Source organism: Nyctereutes procyonoides, unplaced genomic scaffold (genome assembly GCF_905146905.1).
Source record: "Nyctereutes procyonoides isolate TBG_1078 unplaced genomic scaffold, NYPRO_anot_genome, whole genome shotgun sequence".
In the NCBI taxonomy this organism is placed as follows: domain Eukaryota; kingdom Metazoa; phylum Chordata; class Mammalia; order Carnivora; family Canidae; genus Nyctereutes; species Nyctereutes procyonoides.
Window position 1 is genome coordinate 104,930,409 of NW_026575125.1, and position 27,025 is coordinate 104,957,433.

General features: G+C 42.7%; 1 protein-coding gene across 4 annotated transcripts in view; it reads right to left on the minus strand.

Moving 5' to 3' along the window:
* ARHGEF6 (Rac/Cdc42 guanine nucleotide exchange factor 6) overlaps nucleotides 1-24,047 on the minus strand; it is a 101,773-nt gene extending 77,726 nt beyond the window's left edge. The window contains exons 1-2 of one of the 4 annotated variants that reach the window (XM_055338514.1): nucleotides 23,654-24,047; nucleotides 22,366-22,449 (exon numbers count right to left, since the gene is read on the minus strand). In XM_055338514.1, coding sequence (XP_055194489.1) covers nucleotides 22,366-22,449; nucleotides 23,654-23,818 — 249 coding nt within the window. In that variant the 5' untranslated portion in view covers nucleotides 23,819-24,047. Of the gene's footprint in view, nucleotides 1-13,752; nucleotides 14,284-22,365; nucleotides 22,450-23,653 lie in introns of those variants that run through there. The other 3 variants (XM_055338515.1, XM_055338513.1, XM_055338516.1) reach the window with 3 other exon arrangements.
* Nucleotides 24,048-27,025: the final 2,978 nt, after the last annotated feature.

A 27,025-nucleotide genomic window follows, 5' to 3' on the forward strand; every position in this document is an offset into this window, starting at 1 on the left:
AACTAATCGTGGCAAAGAGAAAATCTCTCATATGACAAACCTGTCTCCACAGAGGCCATGGCTGATTCCAGCACTGGCCTTTTCATTTCAAGTCCTGACCCAGTAAGCATCTGCTAATGTTTGCTGGAAGTGGGCTGTGCTGAGCTACTCCTATTTGTTCATCTAGTTCCACCTTGTGAGCTGCCGTCCATATGTGTGAAGTGTCGGTTGGGTGGGGGTCCAGCCCATGGTTACAGGACCAAGCTGAACCATTCCCTGGCACCTTGCTCTAACCACCTGAGATAACCAGTGACACCCCTGGCCACATCCTTGTTAGGAGAAGAAGCCACACCGTATACACGATCAGAATACGGTGATGTCTCTAGTGTCATGGGGCTTCAGTACCATTCAATCGACTTCCAGTTAAAGTTAATTTAGGGTTTGGGGTGATCACAATAGGCTCTGTCACTCATCTGTTAAAACATAATCAGCTGAAAAGCAAGGGATTCAGTAGAATCACATGGACATAGCTCTGTTTCAGGCCCATAAAAAAAATTCCAAATATTTTAAGAACATTCCATTTCTCCCCCGTTCCTATTGAATAAAATCTTAAATTAACTTAGGCCATCTTGAATCACATTCTCCGATTCTCACAGCTGAGCATGCTGCCTCTGTTAACCCCTGAACTTTGGAGGAAATGTCATTACATAGTGCAATAGAGCAAGCAAATCTAAGCTGCTTAGTCATATTTCACTGGGTAGCATTGCTCCTGGCTCTGTGAACACAACCAGGGATGCTTTCACATAGCTCCTACTAGAAGCAATCATAACATCAGCAACAAATAATGCTCTTAGCTCAGAAACTGCCCTCAATTAGCCACTGGCACACCACTTACTAGAATACAGTAGATGGCATTTTTACTGTGCCTGGTTTTAAATAATGACTTCCTATTTGCTATGGTGCAAACTTAAGAGAGCGAATCCAGCTCTCCACTCCTCTCTTATTTCCTTCCTCTCTCTCCATTCAGCAACTCAGGGAATGAGATCTGACCTGGGTGTGTGGCTGCAAAAACATCAGTGTTTGGAAAGAGCACTGGTGTGAGGGTCTGAAAACCTTGATTCCAACCCCAGATTTGTCACTGCTGAGCAGTTGTGGGGACCATAGGAAAGTCACACTACTTTTTTGCAGCTCTGTTTCCCATCTGGAAAGTGAGAGATGTCTTTGACCAGACCAGCACAGTGAAAGGCTCACTGGCACATCGTCTGAATAGGGGCTCTCAAATGCATCACCTGGGCTGTGTCCCCAAGGTCCAGAATCTAGTATTTGATTCTCATGGCTCTTGAGAATGGACTCACACTAACGAAGTTCACAAAAGGCCAATGCATCAACCAAAAGGCCAATTTGCTAATTTCTGCTAAAAGAAATAGACCATTAAGGAGATTGGATACTCCCATTTTATGGCCAGCATATCACTCTCTCGCAAGAGAGAAATCTGCATGGTAAGCCAAATTAGAAAGTTAGAAATCTATTGGATAGTACACAATCAAAGGAAAAGGAGTCTGGGGTATCACAAGCTAATGTAATTACTATCTGTTTGTTAGTGGACTTTTTCAAAATGTCATTTTTAAAGTGACCTATTGGGGCACCTGGGTGGCTCAGTCAGTTAAGCATGTAACTTTTGATTTCGGCCCAGGTCAGGCTCTGCCCTGGGTGTGGAGCCTGCTGAAGATTCTCTCCCCCCTCGGCCCTTCCCCCGTTTTCCCTCTCTAAAAAAAATACAAAATAAATAATGACCTTTTTATAAATTCTTGCTCTATCTTGCTACCACTGCCTAGTGGCACTTGGCCTGTGATTGTGGACAGCTTTAACCATTTATGTTCTTTTATCTCTGTGGATTTATATAGTGTCATTTTACATAACTAATGTGGGCTTCTAGATTGCCTGGACCTTATAGAATCCAGAGCCAGGAAGTTCAGTTCCACAAAGCTCCTATGACAGAAGTGAAGATCTGCATGTAACGCCACATGACTCACACCTCAATGGAACATCACCAAATCCACTTCCTGAAGGCCATTTCAGAATCATTGACACCTTATGGCCTCTATTCTTCCTTGTTAACACTCCTGTAGGGGAAAAAAACCACATTCTCCACAATAGGGAATTCTTTTATTTTTTTAAAGATTTTATTTATTTATTCATTTGAGACACAGAGAGGCAGAGACATAGGCAGAGGGAGAAGCAGGCTTCCTGCGGGGAACCTGATGCAGGACTCAACCCCAAGACACCAGGATCATGACCTGAGCCAAAGGCAGATAGATGCTCAATCACTAAGCCACCCAGGTGCCCCAGGGAATTCTCTTCAATTGAGTATTAAGTGTTCAGGAAAGAGCGAAATGACACAAGGAATGATATAGGTATCTTGGCCAGGACGGTCACAGGATTAAAAAGAGAAAGAGACAGAATAACTGGCTTTGGATAATTTCACCAAGAAGAAAGTAAGCATGAAGAGAATGAAAAGATGAAATCTCTCTTGTCAATAGGGCTTGCCAAGCCCAGGACAGAAAGCTGGGCACCTAGAACCAGCTGCTTCTCAGCAAGACGCCACTGTGGCCTGCCCCCTCCTCCTGCACTCCTGTCGCTAGAACCTCTGCAGGAGCTGCATTGGCTGCCAGTTTTGAGGGGTGGGGTGGATGGGTAATTCCTCAGCTGCTAGAGCATCTGGGTTCCAGACCTGGGGGTGTCCTCCCCAAGCTCCTCACCCCCATCCCTTCAGAGAAGGGGACTCATTTCCTAGCGTTCCAAATTGGAATGTGGAACACATTTTCCCAGAGACATAGTGTCACATCTGCCACTTAGTGTGTGAATTCTATAGTTCAGCCATACTTATTAAGCAGGCTGTTTTGAGCCAGCCAGAAAACTTAATCAGCACACAGAACCTGGTTTCTAGGGGGCAAAATGTTTTCTGTGTTCCTAACAGTAACTCACAAATGAACTTTTGGAAAAGAATCCATTTTACATTGAAGAATGCCTGGTCGTGTGGTCCCAAATTAATGTCCACATCTGTTATACTTTCTCCTCGTCCTTTCAAATAAAGGATGAACAACTACCCCAGACACTCCAAGTGCTATTTATTTTAGAACTGTCCATGATGAGACAATCAAGTGATACATACGAAGATGATGAGAATATCCTCAGAAATTGTAACAGTTGACAAATCATGCCTGTTTAACGGGCCAGACAGTTAAGGAGGAGACTCTCATGTGAAGAGAGGGCTCCTGCAGCCGCAGCTTTCCCAGGAGTCTGCTATGGTTGGAGCCTGGGAGTCTAGCAGAATCAAGGGCTTCACTACAGATTCCATGCACCAGAGAGACTGATGTTAAATGAACCCCACACAAAGATTAGGGAAGGAGGAGCCTTCCAGTCTGTATAGAGGCTGCACACTTAAGCCCTCAACCACCTACTACTGTAATATGCTCTATTTATTCTGTGGGAATTAAGATTAGCTCTGGATTTCCAATTAGAAGGCAGACTCTTAGAAGTCCAAATTGCCCCCACAGACCCAGCCCACTGTTCAACATATGTGAGACTCGATAAATAATTATTCATTGGCTGATCAACAGGATGTACTGGCAGAAAGACTTAAACACAAATTATACCTCAAATGCAAGCCCCATGAAGCCAGTTTTTTAAAAAACTTTTTCACTTCTGGATCCTCAGTGTCTAGAAGAGTGCCTGTCACACAGCAGGCACTTAATAAATATTTGATGAATTGATGAAAGTTTAGAAGCTCTTGCCAACAGATGATTAATCATAATTGAAGAAAAAGCATTGCCAGAATTACAATAAAGTTCAAAAGAAATATGATTAAGGGAGAAACAATCAATTTCCACGTGACTTTCCAGGAAACAACTATTAGCTAAAATAATATTACAACCATACAAGTCATCAAAATTAAGCCTTGCAACTGTGAGACGACTAAAGGTACTTCAAGCTCCAAGATTGTGGATTTCATTGAGTTATGTGCCAGTTCGGGCCAAGTCTGCAATTGCTGGCCTGTCTTGGATAGTATAGGTGCCTTTCATTCCCCTCACAAAGCACCATGACTTACACAGTACAGAGAAAGAGAGCAGGAAAGAACTGTGGGATTTCACTGCTTTGCTGGAGTTGGCTATATTTTTCATTGTAAATAGCTTAAAGGACAAACACTATAAGCCAAACTCATCTGTTCATCCCTTACTCCAAAACAGACTCTGAGTCATAGACAGAACACAGTGGGACATGGCAAAATATGCCAAAGGAGCTCACGAGAAGCAAGAAGGGGTGACAGGCAAATTAAAAGCCTACAACCCACATGCCCAAAGTCCTTCTTACACCAGCTAATCTGGGTAGGAAGGATGTTGTGCCAAAGTTACAACCATGTCCTTTATTTAGAGATCACCCTCAACAATATATTTGGCAAAGACTTTTAGCACTACTTGCTTATGTCTATGTGTGAGTCACCTTTTCAAAAGTATGCCATTTTCAGAGATGCCCATCAATGCCTGACATCAATCAATTAATTTTTCTCCATGTGATCTCAAAGATTTAGATGTAGGATACAATCCAAATGTGGTGAGGTGGTATTGGGAGCTCACCTATCAGACATGTCAGGAACGGTGCTTTCCATGAACATCCATTAGGTCTCTCAGCCTAATGGAACTCAGCCTGTAAGTGCCTACAAAATCAAATCCCCAGTCTTTAAGCTGGCATTCAGATTTCTTCTCAAGCCCATCATTTCTCACCATCATCAACTCGTATGCCCCACAATCCTTCACTTTCTTCACTGTGCCTCTCTTTGATACGCACACTTCTCATGAAAAGGTTCCCTCAACCATCTGAATCCCAGCTGTCCTTTGGGGCCCAGACGACATCATTCCCCCTCCATAGGGTCTGTCCCAAACACTACACCTCAGTATACAATGGGCTTCTTCTGAACTCTGCGTTATGCTCTAGACCCTGGACCCACTAGCTTGGATACCTTGCCATACAACACAATCCACGTTGTTCAAGTCCACAATTTTTCGTACACCTGCTGCCTCTTCCCATAATGCCACAGGTACAGCACCCACCGTACAGATGGCAAACTAGTACTTGCAGACTATTATTCTTTCCTTTTCACCTAAAAGTTAAACAGGTATTTCTTCCACCAGAAACACTAGTCCTTCTGGCATGCCTTCCTCAGAAGGAAAGACAGAGAAAAGGTTGGATTTTGTTTTTTTGTTTTGTTTTGTTTTGGTTTGGTTTTTTTGGTTTGTTTGTTTTTTTTTTTTTTGTAGAATTTGATAAATCAGAGCTCATCTCTTTTTTCATCTCTTGGTAAAACAGATTCTTCTTTTGGATGGCTGTGATTGAGAGTCATGAAGAATGCTGACTAAATATTTATCTCACCAAAAGAAGCAAAGGTACTGCCTAGGATCACTTGGGAGAATCACAGTTACAGAGTCCTAATGTGAAAGTGTCACACCTTGAAAACCCAGTGAAATCAAGAGAGTTTGGGTAACATAAGAAATAAGAAGTGAGCTGAGGACTGGAAAAGCAGAGAAGGTCTTCCATGTGACATTATGGGACTTAACTTGCAAACCATTATTTTTTTCTTTATTTTTTCTTTTTCTTTTTGAAAAACCTGTAACGGGTACTCTAGCTTGACACAAAGAAACAGAATAAATACTGTATTAGGAGAAACTCAGCTTTCTTTTTATCCTGATTTTCATTCACTAAAGAGTCATTTCTATGAATGAAAGTCAACTCTTGAAAATCTACATATAGACTCAGATAACAAGCTATCTAAAATACATTTTTACGAATTCATCCAGGGGTACCTGGGTGGCTCAGTCGGTTAAGCATCTGAGTCTTGGTTTCAGCTCAGGTCACAATCTCACAGTCGTGGGGTTGAGGCTCATGTCAGGCTCTGCACTGAGCATGGAGCCTGCTCGAGATTCTCTCTTTCCCCTCCACCTTCCACTTGTGCTATCTCTCTCTCTCTCAAAAAAGATATAATCCATTCATTCTCCATTTAACAAATATTTACTGAGCACCTGGTATATGCCAGGGACTAAGAGAGAAATTTGTTGTAAGATGAGACGTAAAAAGGATAATATGTAAAATCTGTCAAATAAAGGAGTCACTTACAGGCTCACCAGCCACTAAACCATTGTTTTCCACTCTGTTGTCTTTTCTAGAAGGTAATTTTTCAATCCCAAATCAAGATTTTCCCCAATTCATGACACATTCATAAAACACCAGCACGTCTTCAGGAAAACTGGTCGTGCTACAGCACAAATGCTTAGTGACACTATCACAACATATATGCCCCCAAAGAAGTGGATAAATTCCTTTTGTTTCAAAAATAATGCATTTTCTTGGTTTGCATATGTTTCTCACAAAGTATTGGTAAATAGCCCCAGTTTGCCATGAAGAACAAATTATAAGTTAGAATGTTCCTTAGTGCTCAGGTCTGTTTCATACAGATGTGAAGAGCTTGACACCTGAAAGATGCCTCTTAAAATAATGTCCACGCTTCCAAGGATAGAAAATCCTGCCTGCTATTGTCTAGAGCGAGACAAGCCCTTAATAACAGTGTCACTCACTGCTTTGCAAACTGCAAACTTTGATCTCACCTTAATTTAATCCTTTCTTTTACCTTTTGTCTACTTCAATCCCTCAGCTGATATGTCTGATCTCTGTAATAATATTCAAGTCCCCAAGAAAGTATAAAGCTGGGATTTTACTCTATTTGTCTAAGCAGAACTTAATTAGGAAGGTAAATCTTCTGCCAGAAGTCAAGTACAAACGATGAGTGGCTCTAAGCTCTTTCAAATCAGCCACTTCTCTGCACCCATACACTCCTCTGTGTGATAGGGTCCAGTCTGCCAATATACAACAAAAGCTAGAGCTAATCAGGGAGATGTCTGGTGTCTTAAGTCCTCCAGACGACAGCAGAGGAAGTGGCAATGTCACTGTTGAAATGCAGTTATGGAGCAGCTTCTGGACTGGGTGGACATATATTCCCTCTACAAAGTTGGTAAGTAAAGTCCCTAAAACACTGACAAGTGCCCTCACACTTCTTCATTGGCAGTCCAGAGGCCAGACCTTACACTGCCTTTTGGTACTAACCCCAGAGTCATTGCCAATGGTTCGGCATACCTTCTGCTGTGCCAGCAATGTCTTCACTTCTCTGATTGATCCTTGGGGGCTGCCTCAATGATAACATATGACCAGATTAGAATGGGGCTGAAGTAGGGGATAGCTGGCCAAGATTCTGTAGTTCTAGTAAAGAGCTATATTTTCCTCTGGTGCCCCCCGAAACAGCCTGAATCAGAATCAACATTAAAACCGAATTAGAGTGAATGAGATTTAAAACAAGATAACTTGTGTATTTCCCATCAGGAAGGTTCAGTTGATCAAATTTTCCAACAAAATGTATTCCTTTTGGTACTATCAATATACATTCAACCCGATTCAGAAATGACATGTTTCCTTTTTAAGTATTACATACCATGTTTCTTTTTTTAATAGAGACAATTGATTTTGATTATCCCCCTCAACTATGCCCAATTTGACAGTTTCATTACGTATTTCCTGGGGGCAAGGGGAAATGGTTTTTGTCAGTCATCACCAAAACTAGAAAACCATTTGTTGAACAGTTAAATTTAACTAAAACAAGCATCTTGCTCTGGGGTATCTTTCTAAATTTCATTGTTGCCATTATACAACAAATGTTTGTTTTAAAAGATACAAAAATTTGAAAACAACGAAAAGACACAAAAATTAAACTGCTTCATCCAGGTAGTCAATGTAAGAAAGCAGAAATATTCTTTTATCACCTTCTAGTTTATGCATAGAGTAAAAAAGAGAAAAAAGCATTCCTGATTTTTCAATTCCAAGAGGAATCCGTCCAAACTGTTTCTATTATTAGCACACAAAATGGTAGCTAAAGAAATTACTGTGGTTAACAACTGAATAATTCATAGTCTCTGAAGAATTTGCTTGCTTTGTCTTCCCCAGGTCCTCCTTAAACCTGGAGACCCACACATCTCTAGTCCTCAGTTCTTACAAAGGAAACCATCTACAAATTGTTTTCAGCAGTTAAAAACTGGCCAGGGTAAGCACTGAGGACAACAGTAAGATAGCCAGCCGGAGAGCTTAACATGAACTTTTATAACTGATTCATGTAACTCTTAAGCTTAGACATAAATTGACAGAAATTATAGTGGAAGGTTCCAGTCTCTGTTCCATGGATACCACTGAACCACGATATCACTGAAATTTAAACTGTCTTTATGTAGCCCTTCAAATAAAGTATGTAAACAAATTAAATGGGACATACAAATAATTTTAAACACATTTCAACACACTCTAAGCTAAATTCAAATTATTTTCTATGATGTGACGCACTGAGAATCTCAAATACAAAAAAAAAAAGGAAAAAAGCACTTCAATTAGTGAGTCAAGACATTAATAATGTTGAAAGGCCTGATGCGTGCTGGCAAATGCAACAGAGGCCAAGGCCACTACCACGATTCATCCAAAGTTTCCAGAAACACTCAACTTGGGTTTGCCTTCAGAAGAGGGGTGGTAAGCATGAGAAAGTATGTGGGCATCTTACCTTCAGCTTTACTTTTAAAAATGTTTTTTTCCAAAAACAAGCAGTCTCTGTCCAATAAAGCACAGAACTAAGGAACAAGATGGCTGATTTTGTTTTCCTGTTTCAAAGTTCCTCCCTGTTTAAATTCTCAAAGTGACTGGTGTATAAGTTCAGAAACCTGGGGGGAAACCATCATCCCACAGAGGCCGCAGCTTACCCCTGCCTGTACCCAAGTTTTTTGTTTGTGTAAGCAAGCCCCATACTCAGCGTGGAACCCAAGGCAGGGACTGAACTCACCACCCTGAGATCAAGAGTCAGATGTCTAACTGATTGAGCCACCCAGACACCCCCAAGCTGTTTTTAATGTTAAGATTTCAAAAGAAGATCTCTCTGTATAGCATAACTCACTTTAGAGTTTGCTTGACGTAACCAAAGACTTTAAGTGAACTTTTATTTTAGATAATGCAATGTTATCATTCATGAACATTAGTCTACTGGGATATATGAAAATTCCAGTTAGGAATGAGCTTTCATTGAGTCTACTCAGTGCCAGGCACTGTACCAAGTGCTTTCTCTGCCTTCTCTCATTTATGGCTAAGAGGTAGTGTATACCTGGGAATAATAAAGTGGCACATACCTAGTATTACCTCCCACTACTACCAAGGAAGTTGGCATACACCCAGTAAGTGGCCAATCCAGGTCCATTCAAGTCCAAAGCTCAGGCTCTTAGCCACTGCACTGCTATGCGACTTCTGCGTTCAGGAACGCAGGTTTCCCTGACCAGGATTCAAACCCAGACCAAGGCAGAGAAAGTCACAAATTTGAGCCACTAGACCACAGAGCACGTGCTGAGTTGGCCTGATTCCACACCAAAAGGCCCCAGATGGTTATATATTTGGAGGTCTGCTTTTTAGAGTTTTCCCATCTCCTTTCCTGGTGTGCTGTTGGTTTCATTTCTTCTGCGTTATACGTGGATATGCACTCTTTCTACCACTGCTGGCACGTCTAGTCCCTGGCAGCCCCCCTTTTCCCTTTATCATGACCTTCTATCTAGATGCTGTTCTCTAATTTACAAAGTGCTTCCACATATCTTATCTCATCTAATCTAATTTTCTATTTCTAATTCATTTTGGGATGAGCAACCAGATTACCCATAATTCCAACATGCTTAGATAAGTAAAAGTCATTAGGCTCCAAGTGAGATCCTGAGGCAGTCTCCCAGGAATAAAGTGCGGAAGCCTTAGTGCAAAGATGGGGGCGGTGTGTCTCTTCTGCAGCCCAGATCTTCCCTCACCATTCATTCATCCTACCGGTCATTCATTTAATAAACATTTACTGAGTACCTGCTTTGTGCACGTGTTATATTGAGTGCTGGGATTATAAGAATGATCAAACTCAGGTTCCTATGATGAGAGTGGCCTGCCAGCATTAGATATCCTGACACAAAGGATTATGGGAATGAGGCCAATAGTTGCCCAATTCAGCAGAGATTTTCTAGATCTAAGGCTGTGGAGGAAGTTTGGTATCTCTTTCTTTACAGTTCTCAGCTAAGTGGCAGACATTGGAGGTTGCTAGGTCACTGAACTCTAGATAAACCATGGAAATGAGGGGCACTGGGCGGCTCAGTGGTTGAGCATCTGCCTTTGGCTCGGGTCGTGATCCTAGGATTCTGGGATTGAGTCCCACATCAGGCTCCCTTCTCCCTCTACCTATGTCTCTGCCACTCCCTGTGTGTCTTTCATGAATAAATAAATAAAATCTTTTTTTAAAAAAAAAACATGGAAATGGTTCTCAGATCTGGCTGCATATTAGAAGCACTTTGGGGACCTTTCAAATCAAAATAATTGCATAGTGACTTTGGGAAACTGTCAGGCGGTACCTACTCAGGCTGAACATACCCTGAGTCCCAGCAGTTCCATTACCATGTACAAACCCAACAGAAATGTCCACCAGAAGACATGCATGAGACAAGCACAGCAGCACTGTTCATAGCAACCAAAAACTGGAAACAACCCAGATGTCCATCAACAGGTGAATGGATAAACAAAAGGTGGTACATCCACATGATAGGATCTACCAGCAATAAAAAGAATGAACCTTTAGTATCCACAACATGGGTGACTTGTACAAATGTTACCCTGAGTGAAACAAACCTTATACAAATGAGTACATACTGTATGATTCCACTCATATAGTATACCAAAACAGAAAAAAAAAATGAATCTATTGTCTTAGAAGTCAGGGCAGTGGTACCCAATGATGAGGGGTGTGACTGGGACAGGGGATGAGGGTGGCTTCCGGGTGCTGATAATGTTGTGTTTCTTAATTGGTGTGCTGATTATATGGATGTGTTCAATTTATAAATACTTAGGATTTGTGCGATTTCCTGAATTCATGTTATATTTCAATATGAAGTTTATTTAAACATTAAAAAAAATACCAAAGTGCCTGTATGGCTCAGTTGGTTAAGCATCTGACTCTTGATTTCAGCTCAGGTCATGATCTCTGGGTTGTGAGGTCAAGCCCCATGTTGGGCTGCATGCTCAGCAGGGAGTCAGCTTCATATTCTCTCTCCCTTTTCCTCTGCCCACACCTCATGCTCTCTCTCTCTCTAAAATAAATAAATAAATCTTTAAAAAAAGCTTCTCTCCCTCTCCCTCTGTCCACCCCTCTTCTTCTCTAAAAATCAGGAGAAGAAGAAGAAGAAGAAGAAGAAGAAGAAGAAGAAAAGGAAGGAAAGAAGGAAAAAGAAAGAAGAAAGAAAGAAAGAAGAAAGAAAGAAAGAAAGAAAGAAAGAAAGAAAGAAAGAAAGAAAGAAAAAGAAAAAAAGAAAGAGAGAGAGAGAGAAAAAGAAAAGAAAAGAAAAAGAAAAAGAATACTCAGGCCTGGGCCTCACTACAGACCAATTAAGCTCACCTGGGGGGGAACACCCCAACATTTGTATTTTTTAGAAGCACCATAGGTAACTCTGATGTACAGCCATATCTAAACACCAAGGGGCTTGGTGTTCCTGTATTTATTAATAGCTCCTTTTGGGGGACAGTCTGCCACATGGCAAATGGAATGAGTTCTGGAGTAAGGCTCATCAGCAATGATGTTCTGATTTGCACTGACAATGTGGGGCATTTGTCTGGATCATCCCCAAACCTCAGTTTTCTCCACTGCACAATGGATACAACAATTGTTGGGAGGATTAAACAAGGTAATATATACTTAACATAGTACACAGTACCTAGCACAGTACCTAGAACATAGTAGGTGCTTGAGAAGTGCTAGGTACTCCACTCCTTTTCCTCATTTGCATCTAAGTTCTTAACCACAGTGATGAGCAGATCGTTATAAAGGCACAAAACTCACGCTCTCCAATTTCTCCTCCTCAATGAGTCTCTTTGTAAAGACTGAAGTAATATTATACTTGGACTAATGATGTCAAATGAATATCAGACATTTCTGGGCTGTAGTTTCCTCACTGTCTTCAGCACATGCTATCCCTGAAGATGAATGGAGAGGACACAGACCACACGTAAATGGAAACCACAGACCCTCCTCTAGAAAGCTTTACTCCTGGCCTCATCCTTAAGAACAGTGCCAGCCCTGTTCGAGCAAAGACGAGGCCAAGATATGAGTTGGCAAAAAGAACAGAAAAAATTAGTAGCTTGGAAGACATACCATGCATTATATGTGCCAAATGAAATGCTTTTGTATAAAATGCCACATTTTAGTAAAAACAAACAAAACAAAATCCTGAGCTGAGAGCAGAAGATCCAGGTTGGACTGGTAAACTGTATGACTTTGGTGAGCTAACTTTTCAGTTTTCCTGCTGAACGAAAGTAATGCTACCTCTCCTGCATGCTTTACAAGGGCATAGTGAGTTTCAAATAAGTCATGTAGATGGCATTCTAAAAAATTAAGCAGCCAAGAAATGCAAGAGGACAATACAAGCTGCAAATTTACTTTGTTCCAAACTCCAATCACCAACCACCACCACCCCCAGAGACTGAGAACTCTCTGATACTAACCGCTCCAAGCACACAGCCTGAAGCTCACTTATGTAAGACGGGACTGCAGCATTGCCTGGCATGTAGCATAATACTTTGCTTAAGAGAAATCCTTGGAAATGCCTTAGCTGAAGTACAAGGGCAGGCCCAGGCCTTAATGTTTTTGAGAGAGGTGCTCTCAGTCACAGAATACCAGAACTGTGGCTGGAGCAAATGATGTCATCCGAGCTCCTCTTACCATGGTCAATGTCAAAATTAAGATAGGAAGTTCAAGGACAAATTGTGGGCTTTCCAGGCAAAAATAAGTTAGAAAAGCAGTCTGGACCTTAGTATCTTGCTGTTAAAATTGTTAATACTTTATAAAACATCAACTTAAATTTAACCTATTATGTGACTTGGGGGGGGGTTATGTGGAGCTTTTATTCACAAAAACATAAGTAGTTGCATAGATAAATATATTCTTATTCCATTTTTATTCCCACTACACATTAAGAAAAGAAAAAAAAAAACATGTGAGTCACCCCTGTAACCCAAGACAATAACAAACCAAAAATAAAAATAAAAATTTTGAGGAGACAGAGATAAACTTAAGGGCTCTGCACTCTAGAGCTAAGAAACAAAATAGCTCAAATACCTGTTGGGTTCCTAAATGACTGAAAAATGAAAACTCGAAATTAACTACCGGCACTTTGGTACACCTTCCAGAGTACAGGTCTTCCCCCAGCCACAAACCATTCCTGCGACAGACCTGTGTACTCGACGCCGAAAATATCCCCAAATGCGCGGATGCCAGGGACCGAGGAGGCTGGGGGGAGGCATCAAATTAGTATCGAAAATTGTACTGTTGACTCCCGCTCTGGTTCCAGGGGAAAGAAGGAATCCTGTCCGCTGCAAACCCAGCGGCCAGAGCCAGACAACTCGCCCCTAAGTTTGCCGCGTCCTCGCTCTGCGCCCTAGGCCCCCGCCCCCCCCCTCCTGGCCCCCGGGATCCCAGGGCACCGCCAGGCCCTGGCCGAACACTGACCCCACGGCTGGGGCTGCAAGCCACGGCAGAGGGAGGAAGGGCGGCTCTTCTGCAACCCAGGTCCTTCGGCACCACCCCGACACTCGCGCCCTCCCCTTCCCCTGACCCCTCGCCCCCAGGCAGGTCACCTGGCTCGGCCGCTGCCCGCTGCTTCTCCCGCTGCTCGCTGGCTCCGGCCGCGTCGCCGCCGCCGCCGCCTCCTGGAAGCGGCTCGCCCTGGCGAGTCACGGGGCCGGCGAGCGGGCGGGCGAGCCCGTGCCAAGGCTGCGGGAACTGTGCACCCCAGCCGGAGCTGGGACCCTGCCCTGAACGCGGCCGCCACCCGAGCGAAACTGGAGAGCTGGGCTCGGCTCGCCCGGGCGGGGAGGGGCGGCTGCAACTTTGCTCCTGAACGCGGGCGAGGAGGGGGCGCCCGTCTCCAAACTCTGTGCCGCGCCCGCCACCTCTCCAGCCTGAGGATTTTCTTTATGCCTTTTTGTTTGTTTGTTTGTTTTTAATCTAAAGGGAAGCCAGATTCTTGCCCTCAAGTTCTTGCTGCCGGGGCCGTGCGGCTCAGCAGGCGGAGAAGCGCGGCGCCGAGCCGGGTGCGGGAGACCCGCCCGCCGGGTGCGCTGGTGGCGAGCCGGGCCAGGGCGCGCGGGGCGGCGGCGGCGGGCGGGAGCGGCTGCCCCGGACCCCGCTCTGCTGCGCGCTCTGGCTTCTCCGGCCCGGAGCCAGAGCCCGGCAGGGAGGGCGGCCTGGAGGGACCGGGACCAGCGGCGGGGAAGCGGTGACCCGGACCTGGATCGCCAAAGTAGGAACTGGAAGTGACAGCGGCAGGGCAGAGCAGCAGCCGCCACCGCCGCCGCCGTCCGGGTAGCCGTGGCAGCGGCAGAAACCGTAGTGGAGCGGCGGCGGCCACACTGCGCATGCTGCTGTCGCCGGCTCCAGCCGAGCCCCGGGCCACTGGCGCCTGGCCTGCCGCGGGCCACTGCCAGACCCTCAGGCGGGAATCCCGGCCTCACGGACTAGCCCTTCCCAGCGGCCCGCTTCCGCTTGCCACTCCCCGACGCAACTTGGAACCCCCCAGCTCTGTGCTGAGCCGCCGAGACAGTGAGAAACGTAGCGCTCTCCGGTGGCCCTCCACATCCGTCCCTTCCCTAACTATCCTGGATGCCCTTCCTGGGTTCTCACAACAGGACCCAAGTCAAGTGAGCCTTTTATAAGCATAAAAAGGTTCTTGATATTTACCGCCTTACTTGAAGTCTGGTTTTTACAGAAATACAGTGCAGTTGGTAAAAGATTATAATGGCCAGAGCCCTGGGTGTCAGCTAATGTAACTCACAGAAATTCTGTTAGGAGTGTCAGATTTGCTCAGCAGGAAAAACAACAACAACAACAACAAAAAAAAAACTTACCAAAATCCTCGTTAGTCTTCCCACTAGCACAAATTGAGCAGCTAAATATACAAAGCTCTGCCCAGCAGAAACTCATGGAATTGGGCCAGTTAAAAACAGAGTGCCCAAAAGTTAGATATTACCAATCCCTATTCTAGTCTCCTCTTTCACAGATGAGTCAACCCAGGCCCAGGGAAGGGGGTCTCTGACTTAATACAGGTGGCAGACTTGGCCTTGAAGGAGGGTCTGATACCCATGACAGGTACTGGTTAGTTTCCTGACCTCATGCCTCACTCCTCCAAGATGCTTCTGTTCTCCTAGAGCTGAGGCTCTCTTATGGAAGATTTAGTCTTGACTTTTGGTCATTAGTAGATCTGCCTTCCTTCCAAAACTGCTTCCCTGCAGAGCATTCCCTGGGAAATGGCAAATTGTCCATCCCACAGGCCCCACTTTGGGGATGGCACTCGTACTGTTCCAGTGACAAGGCAGATGGAGTGACTCAGGGAGACAGGAGGCAGTGAGGGGGTGGGGGCAAAGAAAAGCCATACTGAGACCAGCTGGTACTGGAAAGAAAAGGAGAGAAAGAAGAAAGAAGGGAGGGAAGGAAAAAGAGAGAGAGGGAAGCACTAATTGAGTCTCATATACATTCAATCAAATCCTTCATGAACAAAACATCTTTCTATCAAAGTAGGCTTGGTCCAGGAGTAGAACAGGAGATAGGTATCCCTGGCCGTGGGTTTGTGGTAAAGGTGGCAGGGGACAAAACAGGAGTAACAGCTGGTCATGAGGCCAGGGGGAGAGCATGAAGGCTGCAGCCAGAACAGTGTAGTCAAAGAGGTATCTCATCCAAGCCACTCTCAATTGATCAGAAGAAATGTGTCTGCCCCTCCTCCTTCCAAGTTGAAAGGCAGAACGAAAACAAAACTACCATTGCTACCATTGCTAGTGTTGTCAGAGGACTTCCTGGTCAAATTAGTGACACTCTACCTAGACATGAAGGTTTTTCCATGTGTTCTAGAAGATTTTCTCTTGAGGCCTGAGTGTCCTCCCTGCCTTCTCCATTCTGTAAACAAATAAAAAAGAGTTGTTTCACAGAAGAGGAAATACAAATGGACCATAAAGGGGTCAGCAGATGTCCAAATTCTCTGGAATCATGAATGTCAAATTATAGCAGTAAACAAAATACCATTTTCATCCAACCTTTTAGCAAACCTGAAAGATACATAATATCCAGTGCTGCCAGGGACATGAGGAAGAAGGCACTTCCTACTCTACTGGTGGGAGTATAGCTTCATATAGCATTTTTGTAGAGGATTTGAGAATATCTATCAAATTTTGACACAGAAATTCCATTTCCATGAAGAAAAATGCCTCAAGAATAATCACAGATGTACACAAATCTATCTCTAGGTACACATCTCATACTACAGTAAGACCCGCTGGGATTTATCCCCAGCAATGCAAGATTGAGCTAACATATGAAAATCAAAGTAATGCAACATATCAAGATATAGACAAAAAAAAAAAACCAATGGTTCTCTTAACAGATACAGAGAAAGCATTTGACAAAATCCAGCCTCCTTTCATGATAGAAAAACTCAAAAAACTAGGAATAGAAGGGAATTCCTTCAATTTGATAAAGGCTATCTATGAAAAATTCACAGCTAACATCCTACTTAAGACTAAAAACTTTCCCCTAAGATTAAGAACAACATTAGGATGTCCACTTTAATCTCTTCTATTCAACATTGTACTGAAGGTTTCAACCAGGCAAAGTAGGCAAGAAAATTAAATAAAAGGCATCTAGATTGGAAAGGAAGACGTAAAACTATATGCACAGATGACATGATCTTGTACAAGAAAACCACAAAGATTTAAAAAAAACTATTAGAATTAGTGAATAAGTTCAGCAAACTTGAAGGATACAAGACTAATGCAAACATCAGCTATATTTCTATACACTTGCAGTGAACAATCCAAACATGAAATTAAGAAAACAATTCCATTTACAATAGTATCAAAAGGAATAAAAGTTTTTGGAATAGACTGAATCAAGGAAGTATAAGATGTACACACTAGAAACTACGAAACACTGTTGGATGAAATTTTTTAAAATTATTTATTTATTTATTTGAGAGAGAGAAAGCACAGGCAGGGGGAAGGATAAAGGGAGAGGGAGAAGCAGGCTTTCCACTGAGCAAGGAGCCTAACTCGGGGCTCCATCCCAGGACCCTGGGATTATGACCTGAGCCGAAGGCAGACACTAAACGGACTGAGCCACCTAGGTACCCTGTTCAATGAAATTTTAAAAGACCCAAATAAGTAGAAAGACATCCCGTGTTCATGGATCAGAAGACTTAATATTGTTAGGATGGAAATACTCCCCTAAGCCATCTACCAACTGAACACGATCCCTATCAAAATGCCAGCTGGGTTGGGGTTTTTTTTGTTTTTTGCGGAAATGGACAGGCTGATCCTAAAATCCATATGGGTACACAAAGGATCCAGTTGAGCCAAAATGATTTTGAAAATGAAGAACAAATTTGGAAGACTCATGCTTTCTGATTTGAAAACTTACTACACAGCTACATTAATTGATTGACTGGGGGAAAGAATAGTCTTTTCAACAAATAATGTTTAAGAGAATGAATTGAGGGCTGTTGCCTGGTGGCTCAGTTGGTTAAGCATCTGACTTTGGCTCAGGTCATGATCTCAGGGTCTTGAAATGAAGCCCTGAGTCAGGCTCCCTGCTCAGCAGAGAGTCTGTTTGTCCTTCTGCCTTTCCTCCCACTTGTTATCTCTCTCTCTCTCAAATAAATAAATAAAATCTTTTAAAAAGAGATAATGAACCTGAAATCCTACCTCACACCATATACAAAAATCAAGTCAAAATGAATCAAAGACCTAACTGTAAGAGCTAAAACTATAACACTCTCACAAGAAAACGTAAGTATAAATTTTCATGACCTTGCATTAGACAATGATTTTTTAGACATGATACCCAAAAGACAAGCAACAACAACAAAAATAGATCAGTTTGACTTCATCAAATTTAAGAAACTGGTGTGTTTCAAAAGATATTATCAAAGTTGGGGAGGTGCTTTAGAGAGTGCTTTGTTTCTTAGATGTCTCAGCAGACCTCCTCAACCAGTTACTAGCTAAGTGATCTTCTAGAGACCCTAGGACACTACAGCCATATGAAAACACAAAGATAAAAGCCCCTTGGAGAGGCCCATGGGCCACCCAGAGGTTCAAAAGGCAGCAGCTCTTTAATGGAGCCACTGTGCCCCATAGCCAGTACTCAAGATGTCACTATGCTGCCCGCCCCATCTCTGGCTTCATTTTTCTACATTTCCCAACTGACCCTTTTCAAGCTGGCACTCTTTCTTTAGACAAATAATAGTGTGTTCTGGGGGCACCGGGGTGGCACAAACATCTGACTCTTGGTTTTGGTTCAGGTCATGATCTCAGAGTCTCGAGCTCCATGCTCAGTGGGGAGTCTGCTTGGGATTCTCTCTCTCCCTCTCCTTCTATCCCTCACCCAACTTGCGTTCTTGCTCTCTTTCTCTCTGTCTGTCTCAAATAAATAAATAAAATCTTTAAAAAGTCAAACTTGAGAAAAAGCAGAGTGAAATGGTGATTACCATGGGATGCGGAGATGGGGAGATAAACATTGATATTGTTCAAGGTCACAAACTTGCAATGAGTACTAAGTAAGCAACAGTGATCTAATGCCATGGCATAATACGAATATAGACAACAATACTGTACTAGTATTATGTGATGTGATAAATATCACTGCAACAGCAATCATATTACAATATATAAATGTAGAAAGTAACATGGTATACACCTTAAACTTCCATGTCAAATATATTCAATTTAAAAAATGAATTTGAAAAACTTTGTAAATATTCGTGTCTTGGTCTGTGTCCTAGCTACCTGGGAGCATGAGACTGGATGGTCAGTATTCCTGGCTACAAGGTGCCCCCCAGCTCAGCACTATCTCATTTGATCCCTAAAACAATCCTATGCAGTATATATTATTGTCTCCATTATGCAGATGAAGAAACTGGAAAATAGAGGGGCCAAGTAACTTTTCCCAGAGTCCACAGTCAGTAACCCACCAAGCCAAGACTCTAGCTCAAGTCTGTCAAACTAGAGAAAGTTATGTGCTTAGCTGTGGTGCCAGATATGCCTTATTCCAATACCCATACAATGTTCAGGCCAGCCTTAATGATCAAAGAGAGACAAAAGTATGCCCAATGCCTTTCATTTAAGAAACGAAAATTAGGGGCACCTGGGTGACTTAGTTGGTTTGGAGTCTGCCTTTGGCTCAGGTCATGATCCCAGGCTCCTGGGTTCAAGCCCCAAGTCGGGCACCCTGTTCTGCAGGAAGTCTGCTTTTCCCTCTCCCTCTGCCTCTGCCCCTGATTGTGCTTTCTTTCAAATAAATAAAAATAAAATTATTTTTTAAAAAAAGAATGAAAATTAGCATATACTTTTCAGAAAGATTTTTATCCAAAGTGGATGAATTTTTTTTTTTAAGAAGGAGAGGAAGAAGGGAGCCTGACTCAGGGCTTGATCCCAGAACACTGAGATCATTACCTGAGCCAAAGGCAGACACTTACCCGACTGAGCCACCCAGGTGCCCCAAAGTGGGTGAAAATATTTTAAGCATTGGTACTTAAAGGAGTAAGCATTAGTTATTAGTTATCAGAAAAATCCACTTTTGTGAAACGACTCATTATCCCACAATGCCAGACCCAGAAGTTGTTTCTATATCACTTAGTATTCTTAGAACTGCAAAGAAGTTCAGGATATCTTCTGGCAGCTATCAGTGCAGAAATCACTGGCAATCTCACCATGTTTTTTATTTGTCAAATAAAGAAGAAAATACCATGATCTGTACCACAGTAGACATTATTCTATAAGATATATAGAGAAGTCTCGGGCTACACCTACCTCAAAAGCCATATACACACACACATGTGCCCTTGCAGGCACACAGCTAACTATGGGCAATAGGGACACCTAGAATAAAATACTCTGAGACAACTATAGCCTAATGCTGTGGCTAACTTTAGGAAAAATTCTGAAGCAAGCCAAATTAATCTGGGGCAAAGCGACTTGTATTACTACTAATAATAATAGCTAATACTTGGAGAATACTTACTATGTGCCAGGCACTCTTCTGGGGACATGAATTAATTGACATACTGATCCTATGAGATAGGTGCTGCTATTATTCTCATTTTATAGGTGGGGAGACTGAGGCAGTCAAAGAACATGCCCAAGGTCACAAGGCTACTCATGAGAGAGAACTGAGCTTTGAACCCAAGCAACCTAGCATTGGAATCCATCATCAACCCATTACCAATACTTTTTCACAAATTATACTGCTAAAACAGGTCTATGCTTCTTATGCCCCTGGTTTTTAGCTGAGCACGGTACATACATTATCTCATAGAATTTTTTCAGGTTGAAGCTCCTTCCTCTAAATTATTATGTAGTATCTCATTTGACCTTAAAACAACCCCATGAGGTAGCAATTATTGTGTCCATTTTACAGATCAAAACACTGAGGCAAATATCCAAAGAAAACAAAAACATGAATTTAAAAAAATATGTAGGGCCGCCTGGGTGGCCCAGGGGTTTAGAGCCTGGCTTCGGCCGGGGGCGTGATCCTGAAGTCTGGGGATCGAGTCCCGCATCGGGCTCCCTGCATGGAGCCTGCTTCTCCCTCTGCCTGTGTCTCTGCTTCTCTCTCTCTCTCTCTGTCTCATGAATAAATAAAATCCTTAAAAAAATATGTACCCGTATGGTTATTAAGGCATTATTTGCAATAGCTAAGATATGGAAGCCACCCAAGCATCCATTCAGAGATGAATAGACACAAATATGGTATACATGCACTCAATCATATAAAAAAATGAATGAAATCTTGCCATTTGTGACAACATGGATGGACCCAGGGGGTATTATGCTAAGTGAAGTAAGTCAGACAAAGAAAGGCCATTACCATACCATTTCACTCGTGTGTGGAATCTAAAAAACAAAACAAAATAGAAACAGACTCATAGAAACAGAACACACTGGTGGTTGCCAGAAAGAAGGGGACTGAGAGGATGGATGAAATAGATGAAGGTAACTAATAGGCACAAACCTCCAATGTTACAATAAGTAAGTCATGGGGATGACAAATAAAACAGAGGGAATACAGTCAATAATATTGTAGGGTCGCCTGGATGGCTCAGTTGGTTAGGTGGCCGACCCTTGATTTCGGCTCAGGTCATGATCTCCAAGTCCTGGCATCAAGCCTCATGTCCAACCCCACCCACACAGAGCCCCCAGTGGGCTCCACGCTTGGAGGAGAGTCTGCTTCAGGATTCTCTCTCTCCCCTGCCCCTCCCCCACACATTCTCTAAATAAATAAATAAATATTTAAAGAATAATATTGAAGTAACATTGTATGGTGACAAATGGTAGCTACACTTACTATGGTGGGCACTGTGTAATGTATAGAATGTTCAATCACACATTGTACATCTAAAACTAATATAATATTAGTTAATATTAATATCAACTAATATTAATATCAATATAACTATACTTCCATTTTAAAAACCTACAACCTTTTTTAAATGAACGTATAAGACTTCAGCATCATTTGAATGTACTATAATTTATTTGACTATTCTCCCATTGCTAGTTATGGATGTTGTTTCCATGATTTTGCTTCTGCAAATAAAGATGTGATACACACACACACACACACACACACACACACACACACTGAAGAACAAAGAAGTTACATAATTGGACACTCAGACAAAAGTATCACCTCCTTTGCAGCAATACCCCCAAACATACTGTAAGGATCTATATGATATAAAATAATGCAATGTAAGTTAATATACAATTTCTACCACAGAGCCAGGCTCTCTTGGCTTTTCATGGCCTCTGTTCTAAAGTGTTAATAGGAAAAAAGTGACAGTATACCTTCATCTCTTCCCAACTCGGGGGGGCGGGGATTACTGTGACCCCCTAGAGCAGCCAATGGCCTGCTTTTGGTTCCTCCCAGGAGGGAGGCACACTACAAAACCTTTGTCACTGGAAGCCTGCTTTCAGGGCACGGATGCTGTATTAAAAGATAGCATATTCTGAGTTTTGATTTTGTTTTGTTTCATTTTGTTTTGGAACTGCTTTCTGGAAAAGACAAACTAACCAGCCACTACTGGAGACCACCAATCTTAACCATGATCTCCATAAAATGCTACCCCTGTGTAACAGTCAGAAACAACCCAGTACTTTTAGTACAACACCATTTTCACTAGCAAGGCAAGGCACCCCGGGTGGGCTTACCTCCACTTGAAGGGTTGCACATCCTTTCAGGAAGTCACTGATGTTGTTGAGGCAGTCAGCTTCGGTTTGGGGCTCCAAACAGTACTAGAAAAACATAGCCAAATGTCACTTGAACCCTGTTATCGCATGCCAAGCATACACCATAGTCCTCATTTTCTGATAACTAGATAGGTAAGCTTTTTAAGGCAGGGGCCACATTGCTGTCAATCCAGGAAGAGAAATAACCACTGGAGGAAGTGATGTAAAAGTCTAAACGGTCGGTCTGTTTCAAATGTCACCAAACTTCCAGTCCCAAACCACCTATCTCTACTGACAAACTATTTTTTAGCCTTCAACCAAAGTGCGGAGACAGCAAATTAGATCCAGGCTGTGTTTTGACCTTGGTTCTTGCTTTTAAGTTATTTTCTTGCTCCCTCCTCCCCATGATAATTTATTAACACTCTATCCTCCCATTTACTGTTTGTTACATTTGGTTACAGTTCTGCATGTTGCACTACCACTTCAGCACTATTTTTCAAGTTTCAGAGAAATTATAAGTAAACCAATTTGCTCAATAAAAACACCAACCAGTTCAAGAAGGCAAAAGCACTCACGTTATGCTCATAGTCACGTCCCCTGCTAACCTTAAGAAAGTAGCTGTAGGATTCAACTTTTAAACTTAAAGTGCCTACTTTAGAAATTATCTATCCTTGTGATCATGGATTGCCAACATTAAAACTTTTGGCTTTTTAAAAGAGAGTAAGTTTAGTTTCACTTTGAACACATGTTGCATACAAAACATATATCTGGTTTCTATTGTTTTAACAAACCTTTTCTGACATTTTGGATTATTTCTTCTGGTTGTCTCTGTTTCAAAGGATATTTTATTTCTTTAAGAAGCAAATCAACATTGATTTTAGTCAAACTGTCAATAAACACCATCAATATCTATTATAAATCATCCCATTATTACACCAATTCATATATACCCCAAGTTCAAAATATGCCCTTGGTACACAGAGAGGTATAACATATCTCTATGACAGAGCAAACGATACGAGTATTTTCTCCTTGTCCCCTGGCACCAACATTGTATCATGATTTTACTATATTTGGGGGCCAAGTGCTAACGGATAACCTTTCATTTTCTGAGCTTTTCAAACTGCAAAAACAAGACAGAATGCCAAACTCCTAGGAAGAGATTCAAGTGGCAGAGTCCCATGATCCAGGCAACAGAACATCTCAAGGGTTACATTATTGCTGCTCTCTGGTGGTAAGCAATCCTAAAGAGAATGCCCATTTCCCTTACCTTTTCTAGAGAGCCAGGCCTAAGTCTGTTGATCAGTTTGCACAGCACTACCCCATTTTTCAGCGAGGACTTCAAGAACTCCTCTGGATCACAGATGGTCTTTTTGGGGGAATCTAAAACTCCCAAGGATATAAGCCATGTCACGATTCGCTCTTCTGGATTCATCGCTGAGGACTGTATGCTCTGCACAGCTCCCCAGGGCAGCTGCAAGGACTAAGCCACATCCGTAATTGCATCTGCTACTGCCTTCCGTTTTTATAAGTTCTCTTCTGGGGCTTGCAGAGCAAAGCGTTTCAACGACTTTCTTAGATAACGCGACCCCACTCCAATTACAGGATCTTAAAGCCACAGAGATCACACTTAAAAGATGTAGAAATAGAAAGAATAAAAATCCTTGGATAATGCTGGATTTCTTTTTCCAAACCTGCAAAGCTAACTTATCAGGGTTAAAAAAAAAAGAAGAAACACACATAAACACAGCCCCCCCCCAAAAAAAAAAAAACCCAACAGTGCAAGAAGCTGTAAGGGAAGGAAGTGAGGAGGATGCTGGGGAGGGAGGAGAGAGAATGAAGCAAGTGCTCTTGGAAAACACAGGGGACTTTGGCAATGAGACACTCATGGGCCAGTCTGAGGAAACACTGTCAATAAATAGTCTAGCCCCAGTGAAAATCTGGCTGCTGTCAGGAGGAAGATGCCAACTGGCTCTTAGGTCACATAGATCTGAGGCTCATGGAGAAGGTAGGCTGAGAAAATTCTTCCAAGAAATGGCCGGATGTCCTCATACTGTCTCACAGAGATGGTGTGTCATGATCATCCCTTGTAAAACACGTTGAATTGCATGGTGATAACGTGCCAAGCAAATGAAGACGGTGCCTGCTGTCAGCCATCACTGTGTATAAGCAGAAGCTAGAAGAATGGCATTTTACTTTGCAGCCAAAAAGCTATGTTTAGGGAAATAGGCTAAGGATAACATCTGACATCCTGTTTACTTGCATTCTTTAGCAATTCTTTTTCTGGACCTGGTTCCACTACACAATCCAGCTGCAGTACCCCTAGCAAAGGCTCTGACACAGTCCTATGAGCGGGTACAAAACACTTGAAAACAGAACTTTTGAGAACAAAAGAGCACTTGTCCTCTGTCTATACTACAGTCTGGAAAGTTGATGCTTCCCCAACAAGAAACACTTTGCGTTAAAAATGGTGCTCTAGGGGCGCCTGGGTGGCTCAGTTGGTTAAGCATTTGCCTTCAGCTGGGGTCATGATCCCAGGGTCCTGGAATTGAGCCCCACGTCGTAGTCGGGCTCCCTGCTCAGTGGGGAGTCTGCTTCTCCATCCCTCTCCCCACCCACCCCCCACTTGTACTCTCTCTTGCTTTCTCTCTCTTTCTCAAATAAATAAATAAAATCCTTTTTTAAAAATGCTGCTCTGAAAAAAAAACAAACCTGGTCTAAAACAAGAGATCTTTTCACAACCAGTTGAAATAGTCATACTATTGGGAAACTTGTAAGAAGACCAATGAGAAGAGCATAGCCTTAAACTGGCAAATGCATGCTCCTCCCCATCAGTCACTGCCCCTCCTCAAGTAGGGGATCCTGCTAAGCTTCTGAATCCTTCTCAACACAGCTTTAGACATCTACTACCAAACAATCAGCTTAGATATTCCTGCTAAATGTTTTCAAAGCTTCCTCTTCTTGCCATGTTCATAACACTTATCACGTTACTATTTACTTGTTGATATGTCTCCTCCACCAGAATATAACTCCCTAGAGTAGACGTCTTGTTTGTCTTGTTTAACACTGTTCCCAGCAGGACCAGGTACATAGTAGATATTATACAATGCTGAATGAGGGGTACCTGAGTAGCTCAATTGGTTGTCTGCCTTTGGCTCAGGTCATGATCCTGGGGTCCTGAGATAGAGCCTAGGGTCAGGCTCCCTGCTCAGTCACGAGTCTGCTTCTCTTTCTCCTTCCATCCCTCCCCCTTCTCCCTCTCCCCTCTCCCTGCTCCTGCTCTCTCAAATAAATAAAATCTTTTTTAAAAAATGCTGAAGGAGGGATCCCTGGGTGGCTCAGCAGTTTAACGCCTGCCTTCGGCCCAGGGCGTGATCCTGGAGTCCCGGGATCGAGTCCCACGTCGGGCTCCCTGCATGGAGCCTGCTTCTCCCTCTGCCTGTTTCTCTGCCTCTCTCTCTCTGTGTCTCTCATGAATAAATAAATAGAATCTTTAAAAATAAATAAAATTAAAAATGCTGAAGGATCAAAAAATGCTGAAGGAATGCATGAATGAACAAATAAACTCTTATGTATTAAAACAAAATTTTTTCCTTGCTGATTTCTTTTACTGAGATATAATTGATGCATAATAAGTTGCACCTATTTAAGATGTCCAATTTAATTAATTTTGACATATACACCTGCAATACAATCATACACAATGCAAGTAAAACTTTCCATCGCCCCCAAAGATGTCCCTTCTTCCCTACCTTCCCTTCCAATCTGCTTTCGGCCCCTGCAGATTAGTTCACATTTTCTAAAATCCTGTATAAATGGAAGCATACAGTGTGGTACTTCCTTTTCTCTGCTTTTTTTTTTCCACTCAGCATCATCATTTTGAGATTCATTCATGTTGTTTTTTCTATCAATAGTTCTATAACAAGGATTTGACCTCCAACTGTTTGGTTTGATATAATTACACTTAGAAGCAAAATAAATATACTCAATGAGGGCAACTCCAGTGGTGCAGCGGTTGAGCGCTGCCTACAGCCCAGGGCGTGATCCTGGAGACCCACGATCAAGTCCCACGTCAGGCTCTCTGTATGGTGCCTGCTTCTCCCTCTGCCTGTGTCTCTGCCTCTGTGTGTGTGTGTGTGTGTGTGTCTATGAATAAATAAATAAAATCTTTTAAAAAAAAGTTTTCATTGACTTTTGACCCTGGCCAAAGCTGTGTCATAGGAAGAAATATAAAATCCACTTGTTGATAAATGAAAGTCCCAAGTCAGACCTACTTGAATACATTTTTTAACGTCATTTTGACAATTTTCACAATTGCTCATCAAAACTGTACTTTACAGGGGCATCTGGGTGGCTCAGTCAGTTGAGCATCTGCCTTCAGCTCAGGTCATGATCCCAGGGTCCTGGGATCGAGCCTCACACCAGGCTCCCTGCTCAGTGAGAAGCCTGCTTCTCCCTCTCACCCCTGCTCATGCTCTCTCTCACTATCTCAAATAAATATTTTTTAAAAACTGTATTTTACAGACAAATCTGATAGTATTATTGAGGTATCACTTACATTTCCTGATCCAGAATAAAGCCTAGGTCATTTCAGGAACCCAGCCTTGCCCAAAACAGGCTTCAGCCCACTGAGGTCACCCAG